The following is a 13,986-nucleotide window of genomic DNA, read 5'->3' as shown; positions in this document are numbered from 1 at the left end:
TCAAATGAATTGGTATGGCTATAACCATATAGCCAAAATGAGTCAGAAAACTGAAATAAGAGGTTAAGATCAGATCAGATCAGACCCAGAAGGATTAAGCTCTGATAAAGCGTTCCTGTTCATTCTTGTTACATTTTTATAGAATTTTAATGTTTTGTGTAACAAAATGCTTTCTGTGTTCAGGTTTGAATGTAGTAATAATAATGCAAAAACCTACACTTCAAATCAACATTTAAAACAACAAAAAATATAAACCTTGACAAAAAGTAGTCTTTGAGAATGCCTTAATATACATTTAAATCCACAACCTAATAAAAGTAAACAATTATGTATAAAAACAACTAGGGAATTCACAAGCCTCTCTATATAGTCCTATACAGGAATCTAGTAGTTACACCATGAAATTACATGTTTTTCTTTTTTTTGCTCTCACCAGGAGGTGCTATTCTGCCTTCAAGAATTTTATTTTAAAAGCCTAGTCTCTATTTTAATCTGAAATACTGCATTACCCCGTCACGCCGGACACTGAAGAGGTACAAGAGAACGTAATCACTCTCTGTGTCTTTCTCAGGGTTCCTACAGGGTCTGGAAAAGTATGCAAAAAAAAGTATGGAGAAGTATTTGTGTTTCCAGACTTATGCTCCTATTTAGTTTTTTTTTTTAATAATAGAAAATTAAGAATTTAATGAAAATAAATTTATTGTACAAGACGTCAAAGTCAAAATACGACTTTTGCATTATGCAAAATGAAGGTTATAAGCATTTTGGGTTTCTTCTCACAATATTCTTAGCACCATATTACATAGCCTCAAAAATAAAATATATACAGACTTTTATGTGCACACGAGAAATTATTTAACTTTGTATATAGGACAATGCACACTGAGCCACCTGTTGTGATTTCTTGGCCTCCACAAAGCATGCATTAAAGAGACCTAAGACCTTGAAATATGGCAAACTGCCCTAACAAAAGGGCACTTTTTTTTTTTTTTACAGTACCAGTCTTTTTTATAAACCCTTGAACTGTCATGTTCAGCCCATGTTGTGTCATGGTTTCTCCATCGCCACGGAGGATGTGTTAAATTGGACATTAGGCCTTGATATCAGAGGTTCTGCCATAAGAAAAGACCAAATTTGAGCTAGTAGATTTGTACTAATTCATGTGCATCCATGCTCTTGTTTTATTCATAGTAAGATGGCAGTGATGCACGAAGGAAATAGGCTATATAAAACTGTGTAAGCATGCAAAAAAAAGTTCTTGTGTGCATGTAAATGACCTTTTGTTTTAGGGGCTCTGTATGTTAATGACACTTAGAGGTGTCATTTACAGATGACTGTATTATATACCAAATATGTGACCCTGCAGCACAAAAGCAGTGTTAAGTCGCTGGGGTATATTTGTAGCAATAGCCAACAATACATTGTATGGGTCACAATTATACATTTCTCTTTTATGCCAAAAATCATTAGGATATTAAGTAAAGATCATGTTCCATGAAGATATTTTGTAAATTTCCTACTGTAAATATATAAAAACTTAATGTTTGATTAGTAATATGCATTGCTAAGAACTTCATTTGAACAACTTTAAAGATGATTTTCTCAATATTTAGATTTTTTGCACCCTCAGATTCCAGATTTTCAAATATTGTTCTATCCTAACAAACCATACATCAATGCAAAGCTATTTATTCAGCTTTCAGATGATGCATGCATCTCAATTTCCAAAAATGGACCCTTATGACTGGTTTTGTGCTCCAGGGTCACATATAATGCTGGAATTAATGCTCTGTGGACCATTTATGTTAAACATGGTCTGAAAATCTACTGGGAAATGTGTAGGAAGCCTGCTTTCTGTACAGCGTGTGTCTTCGGTCTTTCAGAAGCGTGTGATTCCTGGCCCTCCCTTCCTCTTTGGCGCGTGTTCGGTTCTTCTGGCTCTGCTGGTGGCGGTTTTCATTCCCGCTCAACACGCTCCAGCGCTGAAGACGGAGTCTGCGAGCGGCGTCACGGAGAACGGATCGGTTCCTGTGAGCGACGAAGACAACGAGCCTCTTTTACAGGACAGCAGTTTATAAGCCCAGGAGGAAACTCCTCTGGTTTGGGTTTTATTCCAGCAGCGTGTCTGACAAAGCCTTTTACTGAATGTCTAAACATCTGTCTTTTCTTTTCTTTTTTTTTTATTTTTTTTATATCCTTCAGTCTTTGAAAGAGAATGTGCCTTCACCATATTTTGGCTTGCACTGCAAAACATGATTCTCTTACTTAGTGTCTTGTGTTCTAGTATAAATATCTAAACATTCTTGAATCAAGATGCATTTACTGCACGAGTAAAATGATTTAAGATATTACGTCTTGATTTCTGTAAAAAAAAAAATATATATAAAAAATTGTAAACACTTTTTTTGCAGTGTTCTCAGTATTTTTGTCTTGCTTCGTATCTAAACATCCTTAAATCAAGATACGTTTACTGAAGAAGCGAAATAACTTATCAAATCTTGATTTTGAGAAATTAATGCTTAAAACAAGAAAAAAAAGCTGCTAATGGGGTCAGAAAAATCTGTCTCGTTTTCCCTTTGAATCAAGAATTTTAGCAATTTCTGTTCTTGCTTTAAGAATAAACAAACTTAATTTTGATGCATTTTTCAGAAAGTAAGACTTAAGACTGAGAATATCTTCAGTCATTTCGCTTCTCAAGGAAATGTGTCTAAGTTTAAGCATCTTTAGACATTTGTACTGGAAAACAAGACAAAAATACTAAGTAAAAAATGATTTTTGCAGTGTAGCTGCCGTGTATCTGAACGTAAACTGTAGTCCTTTATTATATTACTGATGAACTTTAACCTCTGCGCTAAACTTGTACAGACTGCAGTAATAATAATGTCCTAGTGGCAAAGTTAGTTAAGAGCATTTAAACACGCATTGCACGTACAGCCAGAGCATCTTTTATCGCACAAAACAGACATAATCATTGTCTTTAGGTCAGGTGCAGCTTTGATAGATGAATTATTACGAAGAAAATGTATTTAATCTGTAACTCGTAAATGAGCACCAGCTACTCAGCACAGAGCTGCTACCTCACAATTACACACAGACTTGATTATACTTGAGTATCGTTCAGCTAAAAATGAAAATGTGTTCACCCTCAGGTCGTCCGAGATCAGGATGAGTGTGTTTCTTCATCAGGTTTGGAGAAATGTAGCACTGCATCAGTGTCTCGCTGCAAGTGAATGGGTGCCGTCAGAATGAGAGTCCAAACAGCTGATAAAAGCATCACAATAATCCACAGCACTCCAGTCCATCAGCTAACATCTGGAGAAGACAAAAGCTGAAACAAATCCAGCATTAAGACGCTTTTAACTAAAATACCATTGAGTCCATAATCCATAATAACGCTTCCTCCAGTGAGTCAGTGTTCTGGTGTGAATCAGGAGAGAAATCTGCACAGATCAAGCAGCGTTTAAACAGCTCTAAACACATATGTGGCTGGATTTTGATGCGAGAGACAACAGCAGATGCACTTTTTCACTGGAGGAAGAGTTATTATAGATTATAGACTCTATGGTATTTGAGTTAAAAACGTCTTAATGCTGGATTAGTTTCAGCTTTTGTCTTCTCCAGATGTTAACTGATGGACTGGAGTGCTGTGGATTATTGTGATGTTTTTATCAGCTGTTTGGACTCATTCTGACGGCACCCATTCACTTGCAGCGAGACACTGATGCAATGCTACATTTCTACAAACATGATGAAGAAACAAACTCATCCTGATCTCGGATGATCCTGAGGGTGAACACATTTTATTGTTAGGCTGAATTATTCCTGTAAGGCATTTATTTAATGTTTCTGTGCTGTCCAGTAAATTTCCAGAGGACCTAATCAAGTGTTTTGTTTTTTAAAGCAGCTTTACTGATTTATCATTGCTTGCTAACTGAATTCTTACTGGCTTTTATGTTATTTTATTTTCGTTTTTTTGCATGTTAGAAGCAGAGTAAAACAAATTTTGGTCACGACTCGGTTAGCATCAGATTATCTGAGTGATTGCATTTTATCATGTAACACACTGCAGCAATAACAGCCTAAATCCATGACGACTTCTGCTTCATCGTGTACTTTGATGTATTTAAGCAGCACATTTCAGTTGCCAATTCTGATTATGATGCATACTTGAAAATGATGTAGATGTTACTCTATTTATGCAATCGGTGCTGTAGATCAATGCACACTGACTCCAGAAGGTCTTAGCCCCACTCAACTAATGTCATATTAGGTGTTTTCCAATGAACTGCACTTTGTTTTTTAATGATGTTTCGGCTCTAGGTGCCATTCTTCATGTCTATGCAGCCATTTCTTGAAGACTGGTTTGTAGATGCCTACTGATGAGATTTTATTGATGCATTCGATGCACATTAAGCATTCGTTTGCTGAGACATTTGTTCGTTGAGCTATTCTTTGATGTTTCAATAAACCGCTTCATATTGCATGATTGGATTTATATTTTTTCCCATTGACAGAGAAGTGCAAGTGTTTGCATGTCATATTTATCGCTGAAGGTAAAATAGGAAATTGAAATTTTGATTTATTTAATTGCAATAAATTAAAATGACTCTCTTATAAAACATTGACTCGCAGACAGAAAAAATCATTATCAGCATGCTGTGAAACGTTTGGTCACATCAAACAAACTAAACGATGTAAATCTTCACAGAAAACCAAATCAAAATGGGTTTGGGATCAGATTTTAACTAGTTTAAAGGAAACTATGAACTTCAAGCCTACAAACTCCCAGCTGTTTTTCTTAAATAATAGTAAACGCTGCTAGAGAAGAAACCCAAACCCTTTAGATACTAACAGCTTATCATCCAGTGTAACCTGCTTTTCAGTTTTAATTGAACTTGGAATGAGAAAACTAATAAATAGACTCCAGTGGAAGCATTTAAAACACTGATTTCATTCGGTGTCATTCTGCAGCAGATGATTGTGTCATATTTAGAGTCATCTGGTTCTACAGCAGGCAGCTGAGGGAGACTTTAGTGGTGTATGACGGCTGAGTGTCTGAAAAAGAGGAACATTTAGTTAAAGCCTAACATCTGCAAATGATGCACAAACTGTTTCCAAATGTATTTAAAGTTCTGTATGATTACTGAATGATGCACTGAAAAAAATGGCTTTGCATTTACTTTGAAACTGCTAGTAAATATCACTTATAATTACAAAGAAACGGCATGTAACACATTGAATTAAGCATGCCGTTTTCAAGTAGAAAGACTGGAATAGTATGTTCTTGTAAAAAGTACTCCAATAATCAGTGTTTTATTTTATAACTTAAGAAAATCAGCGTTTTAGAACTGACTCCTTTTCAATTTACACAAATTTTTTTTTGTTGACAAATTAGAATTAAAATCTAAAATAATAAATTATAATGATGCATTTTTTCTGCATCCTTAGTTCATATTTAATTTAAATCCATGGATTTATCAGCATTCATCGTTTTCACCTCTGTCTTGAAGAGTCTCGATGTACGTCTTCATGAACTCCTTGTCACGCTCGTCCTGAGCTTCTGCGTCTATCTCGTTCATGTCTTCATTGTCAGTATTTATTGGATTGTCATATAATCGGATTAATCTGAAACAGAAAGACAGTAGATCAGCGCTTTATGGAGTGTTTTTAGGGGTTTGGACAGACAGCATGCAGCTGCTCATGTTTTATTCTCAGATTGCAAAAAAAAAAATAAAGAGATGGAGGAAAAATTCTAATTAAATGTTTTGCAAGTCAACACAAAGTTTGACTTGCATTGAGAGAATGCAAATGTTTTGTGAGTGAATGCAAAGTTTCTCTGAGAAATGCATGTTTTGTGACCGATCACAAGTTTCTCGGGTGAACGCAAGCGTTTACTAGAGAAAGCAAAGTGTCTTTGGGAAATGCAAATGTTTTGTGACTGAATGCACATTTTTTAGGGGAATAGGACAGTTTTGCGAAAGAACACAGATGCTCATTTTTCCTGCTGAAAAAAACAATAGAAGCCATCACATAAATTCTAATGTTTTCCACTACAAATACCATTACAAACATTACAAACCATCAACTTTTAACCATTAAAACCATTAAAAATGGTTTCCTGTAGTGTGTTTTGGGACACTATTAGATTTAGTGGTTTTAACAAGCCACCAATAGAAGGAGACCAACAGGGTCCATTACAGTTTCCATTAAAACCAATACAATTCCCATTATAACCAGTACAACCATTACAAATTATGTGGTTTCTATTGTTTTTTTCAGCAGGGTTCTCAAGGGAACCCAATAGTCACTACAAATACCATTACAAACATTACAAACCATCAACTTTTAACCATTAAAACCATTAAAAATGGTTTCCTGTAGTGTGTTTTGGGACACTATTAGATTTAGTGGTTTTAACAAGCCACCAATAGAAGGAGACCAACAGGGTCCATTACAGTTTCCATTAAAACCAATACAATTCCCATTATAATCAGTACAACCATTACAAATTATGTGGTTTCTATTGTTTTTTTCAGCAGGGTTCTCAGGGGAACCCAATAGTTTGGCGAACAAACACAAAGTTTCTCGGTTGAACGCAGTAGTTTTACAAGAGAACATAAATGTTTTGCAAGTGAACGTGAAGTTTGTCAGAGGAACGCAATAGTTTCGCGAATGAACAATGTCTCTGGGAAAACACAAAGAGAACAATTGTTTTGCAAGAATGCAAAGTGTCTCGGAGGAACGCAATTGTTTTGCGAATGAGCAAAGAGTTTCGGGAACGCAATACTTTTACAAGAGAACACAAATGTTTTGCAAGCAAATGCAAAGTATCTCGGGGGAACGCAATAGTTTGAGAACTAACACAAAGTGTCGAGAACGCAATAGTTTGCGAACTAACACAAAGTATCTCGGGGGAACGCAATAGTTTGCGAACTAACACAAAGTATCTCGGGGAAACGCGATAGTTTGCGCACTAACACAAAGTATCTCGGGGGAACGCAATAGTTTGCGAACTAACACAAAGTATCTTGGGGAAACACGATAGTTTGCGAACTAACACAAAGTGTCGGGAACGCAATAGTTTGCAAACTATCACAAAGTATCTTGGGGAAACGCAATAGTTTGCGAACTAACACAAAGTATCTCGGGGGAACGCAGTAGTTTGCGAACTAACACAAAGTAGTTTTACAAGAGAACTCAAATGTTTTGAAAGCGAACGTGAAGTTTCTCAGAGGAACACAATAGTTTCGGGAATGAGCACAATGCTTCTCAGAGGAAATAGTACGCGAAAGAACACTAAATTTCAGAAATGCAATAGTTTTACAAGAGAACCCAAATATTTTGAAAACAAACGCAAAGTTTCTCAGGGCAACGCGATAGTTTTGCGAGCGAATGCACAGGTTTTGCAAGCGAGCGCAAAGGTTATTAGCGAAACAGAAGATTTTCAAGAGAATTAAAATGTTTCGTGAGCAAACAGAGCATTTCCCGGTGAACGGTTTAACCCTAAAACTGGCAACGTATCCTGTGGGATACAAACATTTGAGAGGCTGTGTGGAGAGAGGCGGGGAATGTGTACTGTTTCTTGGTTTGTGAATATTTAGAAAAATTGACTTTGTTCATACATTCCTTGTTTAGCTCACGGGCAGCATTTAAAACGGCATGGCCACCTTTCATGGGAAATCTACTCACCCTCCGATAAAAGTTGATCTAGCTCACATATTCACACGTTGGAGGGGACTTACCTGATTAAAAAGCTGTTGGTCAGCATTAGCTTATTAGGTTTACATTGAAATTTTATGAATTAAATGCTTTAATGCTTACATCTGTCTCTAAATGTTTGTATCTCCGGGGATACATCGCTCTTCGCTGAAAAGACCGAACACGCAAGAGACCTTCATCCGCCACTGGGTACCTTCCTTGGGCCAGGTGCGCGGACCTTACATATATATATATATATATATATAGACTCTGTGATTTTGTAGCTTGTGTTTTAGAAAATCAAATCTTTTTGTAATCTCGACAAAACACATATCGTTGGAAATGTCTGACAGTCAAGGCTCCATATTTGGTGACTGTTTTGTAATAGAAGTGATATTGTGACAGAAAATTATTGATTTGGGACAGAAAACTGAATCAAAAGAATTCACTAGAGTTTGGGTGTCACCCAGTGGTTATTTTTGGTATAGCGCCCAAACAAAATCTCACAGGAACCACAATTTTGGTGATATCAACTTCAAATTTGGAGCATAACTTGGTTAGACACATGGCTTAGATTTTATAGCAATTTGAAATGCAACATATTTTATAAAGTATTTATTTTATATACAATTTAAAACGACATTATCTTTACTGCAAACTTAAACGTTTATAACTTATTTTTGAAATGCTTCACTTCAGCAGTAACCTGGAATTACAGCCATGTTGTAACAAGCATTGATAAACAAGTGTTCTGTTTTCAGTTAATTAATACCCCCAAACTGGCAATGTATCCTGTGGGATACAAACATGTTTTGCCATGTTTTGAAAAAAATGATCAAGTTGTATTATTTGTGTCCCAATAAGATGGAAAATAGCAATAAATACATTTTCTGATGCCTCTTTATGGTCTTGCCATTTTTAGGGTTAAAACAAAGATTTTCCTTCCATCTCATGTTTTTTCCATCACCATGTGGCTCATCACTTGCTCCGTAGGGTTCACACTTACTTGATGTTAGGATTGTCAACTAATTGCGACGGGATGCTGTACAGTTCGTCTGCGCTGATGACCAGCATCCTCAGATGGATGAGGTTCGTCACGGTCATCGGCACGTATCGCACGTTGTTTTTGTGAAGGAACAGCATCTCTAATGACTCAAGCCTGATGAGGGACAGATTCAGTATTCATCAAAATGAATTAAAACAGTGAAACTCAGAATATGAGGCAACTCTGCAATAACTAAATATGTTCAATAACACAAATATCCTTTATATATTTAAACCCACTTTATTAACCAATGTCTTTGCTGCTGACCTTTGATGATCCAGTTCAAACATACTAATTAGCAAAAATGACTTTAGATACACTAACATTTGTGCTTCTGTCTTTTTTTTTATTGCTAAAGTGTGTTCTTCTCCTGTGTTCTACTGTACAGACGTGAATTTACTTTCCCTTCAGCCTGAGGCTTATTCCTTTCACTTTTAAATGTGAAAGGGCTTTTACATTTGCTAAAAATATAACTCTTTATAATAAAAACAAACAAGCAAGCCCTGCTCAGATTTAAAAAGTAACGCAAAGGTATCGTACACTGCAAACAATGATTCTCTTACTTAGTGTTTTTGTCTTGCTATAAATATCTAAACATTCTTGAATCAAGATGAATTTACTGTACAAGTTAAACAACTTAAGATATTATGTCTTGTTTTCTGTAAAAAAAAAAATTATATAAAAATGTTGTTCGTTTTTGCTTAAAACGAGCAAAAATATCTGCTAATGGAGCAAGAAAAATAATCTTGTGTAGCCTTTGAATTAAGATTATTTTTCTTACATTGTCAGATATTTTTGCTTGTTTTAAGCAAAAACGAACAAAATTTTGATTATTTGTTTTTACGAAACAAGACTTACTCAGATATTTTTGCTTGTTTTAAGCAAAAACGAACAAAATTTTGATTTTGTTTTTACGAAACAAGACTTACTATCTTAAATCATTTCACTCGTACAGTAAATGCATCTTGATTCAAGAATGTTTAGATATTTATACTAGAACACAAGACACTAACACTAAGCAAGAGAATCATTTTTTGCAGTGTAGCGCATTACTTTCCATATAAAGTAACTAAGTAACGTAATTAGTTACTTTTTTAAGGAGTAACGCAACATTGTAATGCATTACTTTTAAAAGTAACTTTCCCCAACACTGCACTTGATGAACAGATGATTATGAACAGAAATGCTGTAAACACACACCTGTCGATGTCCTCCGGCAGGTCTTTGAGTCTGTTGTTGCTGATATCCAAACACTTCAGGCTTTCCATGCGAAGCACGCAGACAGGAATACTGGCAAACTGATTCTCTGCCACGTCCAAGTGCGTCAACTTCTTTAGATTACTCAGCTGGAAAACGAATAACACAGACAAAAATGTGTGGTTTGTGAAGGATTTCATGCATAGGAACATTTCAAATGGTGTCTGATCATCTTGTCGCACCTCAAAGGGAAGCTCGGCCAGGTTTCTGTTCGCCGTCATCTCTAATCGTTCCAGATGCTCACATTCTCCGAGTTCAGGTGGAATGCTTAACAGTTTATTATAATTCACATTTAATTCCTTCAGGTTGATCAGTTTCCCTGTGAAAGATGAGACATTTGCGTTGGATTTCTGTGACCCTGGAGCACAAAAGCAGTGTTAAGTCGCTGGGGGATATTTGTAGCAATAGCCAACAATACATTGTATGGGTCACAATTATACATTTCTCTTTTATGCCAAAAATCATTAGGATATTAAGTAAAGATCATGTTCCATGAAGATATTTAGTAAATTTCCTACCGTAAATATATCAAAACGTAATGTTTGATTAGTAATATGCATTGCTAAGAACTTCATTTGAACAACTTTAAAGATGATTTTCTCAATATTTAGATTTTTTTGCACCCTCAGATTCCAGATTTTCAAATATTGTCCGATCCTAACAAACCATACATCAATGCAAAGCTTATTTATTCAGCTTTCAGATGCATGATCAATCTCAATTTCACCAAATTGATTCTTATGAGTGGTTTTGTGCTCCAGGGTCACAGATGTGGAGTTATGATTTTAGTATTTCAGGTTTGGTGACTCTGACCTATTTCAGTAGGAAGCCTAGTCAGTCCATTTTTTGGGACGTCCAGCACTTGCAGATCCACAAACGCCTCAATGTAAGTGGGAATCTCGGGAATCCTGGTCCCGTGGATGTGCCATTCCTTGAGATAAGTCATATACTGAAGCTCTTCAGGTAATTTCTGCAGATCACAGTCATAGCTGGATCACGCACGGTACAAATGCATTCGAAAAACATCTTTGAAAAAGCATTATCAGATGGCTACCATCCATTTTTTCCCATTCAGCTCAAAAATGAACTTCTTGTTGTCTGCGTCATTGTCTGGATGAGAGACACAGACAGTCAGAGGTCAGATTCATTGAGTCTCAACAGGAATATTGTTTCAGGAGGTTTAACAAATGAAAATTACACACACAATGAAGTAGAAAATTCATTGCATATGCTAGAAGATCAACTAAAATATAAGAAAAAATCTGTAGAAAAACTGATAAGATATTGGTGCATTATCTGTTAAGTTTACTAATATTTCCTTTAAATTGTAACACAATGCAATGTGTGATTCAAAATATGGGTCAAATACATGGACAATTCCTTCATGTTAACTATTATCTGATATTGTCTGTTCTTGTTATTTGTTTTTCTTTTTGTTAATTTATTTCGTCAGCATTAAGAAATATAATAAATGAATTAAACAATACAAATGTAAAATAATAAAATTCAAAAATCCTGTTTATGCTCTCTTACAGAGAACTAAAAATGTGATAGTAAAATTAAACAAAAATGTTTTATTTAAACTCAAAACAATAATAATAAAATTAAACAATTATGTTTACATGTATATTTACACCTACATATCATGTGACCAACATCAGAGAACTAAAAATGAAATATTAAAACAAAATAAATAAAAATATTTCATTTAAACTTAAAACAATAATAGTAAAATAATACAAAAATAATAAACAAAAAACATTTACTTACAAATATGAAATATTTTATGTTTACCTACATGTAATGTGACCATCTACCGACATTTTACTTTAAAATAATAATGGAATCATACAAAAATAATTAATAATAATAAAATTAAACATGAATATTTTATGTTTATCTACATATCATGTGACCATTAAACATCATCAAAGAGCTAAAAAATGTCATGTTAAAATAAATAAATATTTCTTTAAACTTAAAACAATAATAATAAAATAATACTAAATAATAAAGATGAAATACTTGCTATACTTGAAATACTTGTTTACCCGCATGTCATGCGACCATTAACAATGCATGCAAATTTGCTATTATATTATTGAAATGATTATAAATTGAAATTATATAAATCTCAAAAGGGGTAAATATTTTAGATCAAAGGTATTCGGCAAACAAAAACATTTGAGAGCCCCTGTTTGAGTTTGTGAGCTTAGACTAGACTTATTCTGAAATTATTGTAAATGCATCTATTTGATCAGGTGATGTAATGACTGAAAGTGTTTGGGTTAATAAAGATACCCTTGTTATCGGTGGGCAGGAGGTGTATTTCTCTGAGCGCTGATCTCTCCAGATAACACTGCAGCGCCGCGACCTCGGCGCTCTTCAGCTTTCTGCATGCAATGCGATACTGCCACTGCTGATTCACCCTGCAAACAAACATCGCCTGATAGTTTGCTTTTTAACGGCAACATCAGCGGTTTCTCTAGAGCAGGGCTGTTCAGTCCCCATGCTGAAAGGCCATGACCTGGAGCCAGTTGTTCAGAAAGTTTCATCTGGATCAGAATGATCTGGATTCGGAAATAACCCATTTGACTTTAGTGCCGGTTTTTCAAAGCAAAACTGGATTGGATCTCCCTGATCCAGATACACACTTTTCCAGATTTCCAAATCTGGATTACTAGAGCTCTACGGAGCCCCTAAAGGGACATGCTGATGGAGAACAAAATGCCAATGTTTTGCATTTTGCATTGCATTTACACACTTAACTACTTCTGACTGCTCCATCTCTGATGATTGTGCCAATGTAGTTTACAATCAGTGATTAAAATTAAATGTAACATTTTTGTTTGATATTGACAGCTGTTTGGGGATACATGTTACAAATGTTGCATTTTTTGGACAAGTTTTAAAGTTTTATTACATTTTTGTTCCTGAAATCCACCCTTCTGCTGGGATCAGAACAATCCAGTTTTTTTGGCGGATCAGAAGTATCCCAATCTTACTAAAACGTTTTGAACAACACTGAGGATTTAATCGGGATCAAAACCAAGATTGGATTTTGTGATCTAATCTGAATTCAGAATCCTTTGAACAACCCATTTTCAAGATTTGATCCAATCCGATGGCCAGAATCCGATCGGATTACTTTTGAACAACTGGCCCCAGAGTTTAGTTCCAGTCCAGATCAAACACAGCTGTGTGTAACGATCATGTTATCTTGATTAGGTGTGTTTGTGAGTTTAATTTAATCTCAGAACAGCACAGTCCTGCTCTTTTCTAGACTTCATGCTCCTCTTCCTCACCTGGCCAGAGCACTTTGACTGATCCGCTCTTCCTCCTTCTTCTGTCGCTGCTTGTGTTTCTTCACGCGTCCCTCCCACAGATCTCGGATCAGAGAGAGGTCATACACGGGAATATCAACGCCGATCCGCTCTGCCTTCATGCTGAGGAACAGACAAACCGTATGTGAGCCAAACACACAGCAACATCCTCACATACTGCAGAACATGAGCTTCTTACTCCGATTTCTTTCTTGTTTTCAAGTATAAATATCTAAATAAATCAAGATACATTTACTTGAGAAGCACAATTACTCCAGATATGAAGAATTGTTTTCTAAAAAAATATAGCTAAATTAAATGAGTTTATGCTTGAAACAAGAATCTACCAATTAGGTCAGAAAAATATAATTTAGAAATATATTTCAAAATATACAAAAAATATTTCAAATATATATTTATGGAAAAGCATGTTCTACCAATATATTTGTTGGCCATGTTTTTGAAAATATATAGTTATTTTTTTTTAAAGCATTTAAAATATATATTTTTAGCTCTTCATATATTTCAGTCCACGAAAATAGATTTCACAGCACATTTGCAGAAAAATCAGCAAAGAACATATTTTACAGTAATAGATAGATAGACAGATAGATCGATATAGATAGATAGACAGACAGATATAGATGATGGACAGACAGACAG

General features: G+C 35.2%; 2 protein-coding genes across 3 annotated transcripts in view; one reads left to right on the top strand and one right to left on the bottom strand.

Moving 5' to 3' along the window:
• The window catches only part of LOC107569664 (hippocampus abundant transcript 1 protein-like), a 15,799-nt gene extending 13,542 nt beyond the window's left edge, over positions 1-2,257 (top strand). The window contains exons 11-12 of the mRNA XM_016255792.1: positions 504-533; positions 1,884-2,257. Coding sequence (XP_016111278.1) covers positions 504-533; positions 1,884-2,078 — 225 coding nt within the window. The 3' untranslated portion in view covers positions 2,079-2,257. The remainder of the gene's footprint in view (positions 1-503; positions 534-1,883) is intronic.
• Positions 2,258-4,612: 2,355 nt separating this feature from the next.
• On the bottom strand, positions 4,613-13,458 carry LOC107569678 (leucine-rich repeat-containing protein 2). 2 transcript variants are annotated; one of them, XM_016255812.1, is made up of 9 exons: positions 13,306-13,458; positions 12,302-12,429; positions 11,055-11,110; positions 10,814-10,970; positions 10,183-10,358; positions 9,944-10,089; positions 8,705-8,857; positions 5,498-5,625; positions 4,613-5,055 (listed from the first exon to the last, which is right to left on the bottom strand). In XM_016255812.1, exons 1-9 carry the CDS (start codon positions 13,443-13,445, stop codon positions 5,006-5,008), a joined length of 1,134 nt encoding a protein of 377 aa, XP_016111298.1. In that variant the 5' UTR covers positions 13,446-13,458; the 3' UTR covers positions 4,613-5,005. The 2 variants fall into 2 exon arrangements, with proteins under 2 accessions (XP_016111298.1, XP_016111300.1); XM_016255814.1 differs by having other exon boundaries at positions 10,183-10,319.
• Positions 13,459-13,986: the final 528 nt, after the last annotated feature.

The sequence above is a fragment of the Sinocyclocheilus grahami genome, unplaced genomic scaffold (assembly GCF_001515645.1).
Source record: "Sinocyclocheilus grahami isolate Dianchi unplaced genomic scaffold, SAMN03320097.WGS_v1.1 scaffold1369.1, whole genome shotgun sequence".
In the NCBI taxonomy this organism is placed as follows: domain Eukaryota; kingdom Metazoa; phylum Chordata; class Actinopteri; order Cypriniformes; family Cyprinidae; genus Sinocyclocheilus; species Sinocyclocheilus grahami.
Note: the sequence above shows the minus strand (reverse complement) of the source record. Positions and strands in the feature narration are given on the sequence as shown.

Bases quoted from the DNA above. Each gene is read 5' to 3' on its own strand.
- LOC107569678 (XM_016255812.1), bottom strand. From the start codon at position 13,445: ATGAAGGCAGAGCGGATCGGCGTTGATATTCCCGTGTATGACCTCTCT. The intron at 8,858-9,943 runs GTGTGTGTTTAC...GTCCCTCATCAG, and splicing joins CTGCCGGAGGACATCGACAG to GCTTGAGTCATTAGAGATGC. The intron at 5,626-8,704 runs GTAAGTGTGAAC...TTTCTGTTTCAG, and splicing joins GTTGACAATCCTAACATCAA to ATTAATCCGATTATATGACA.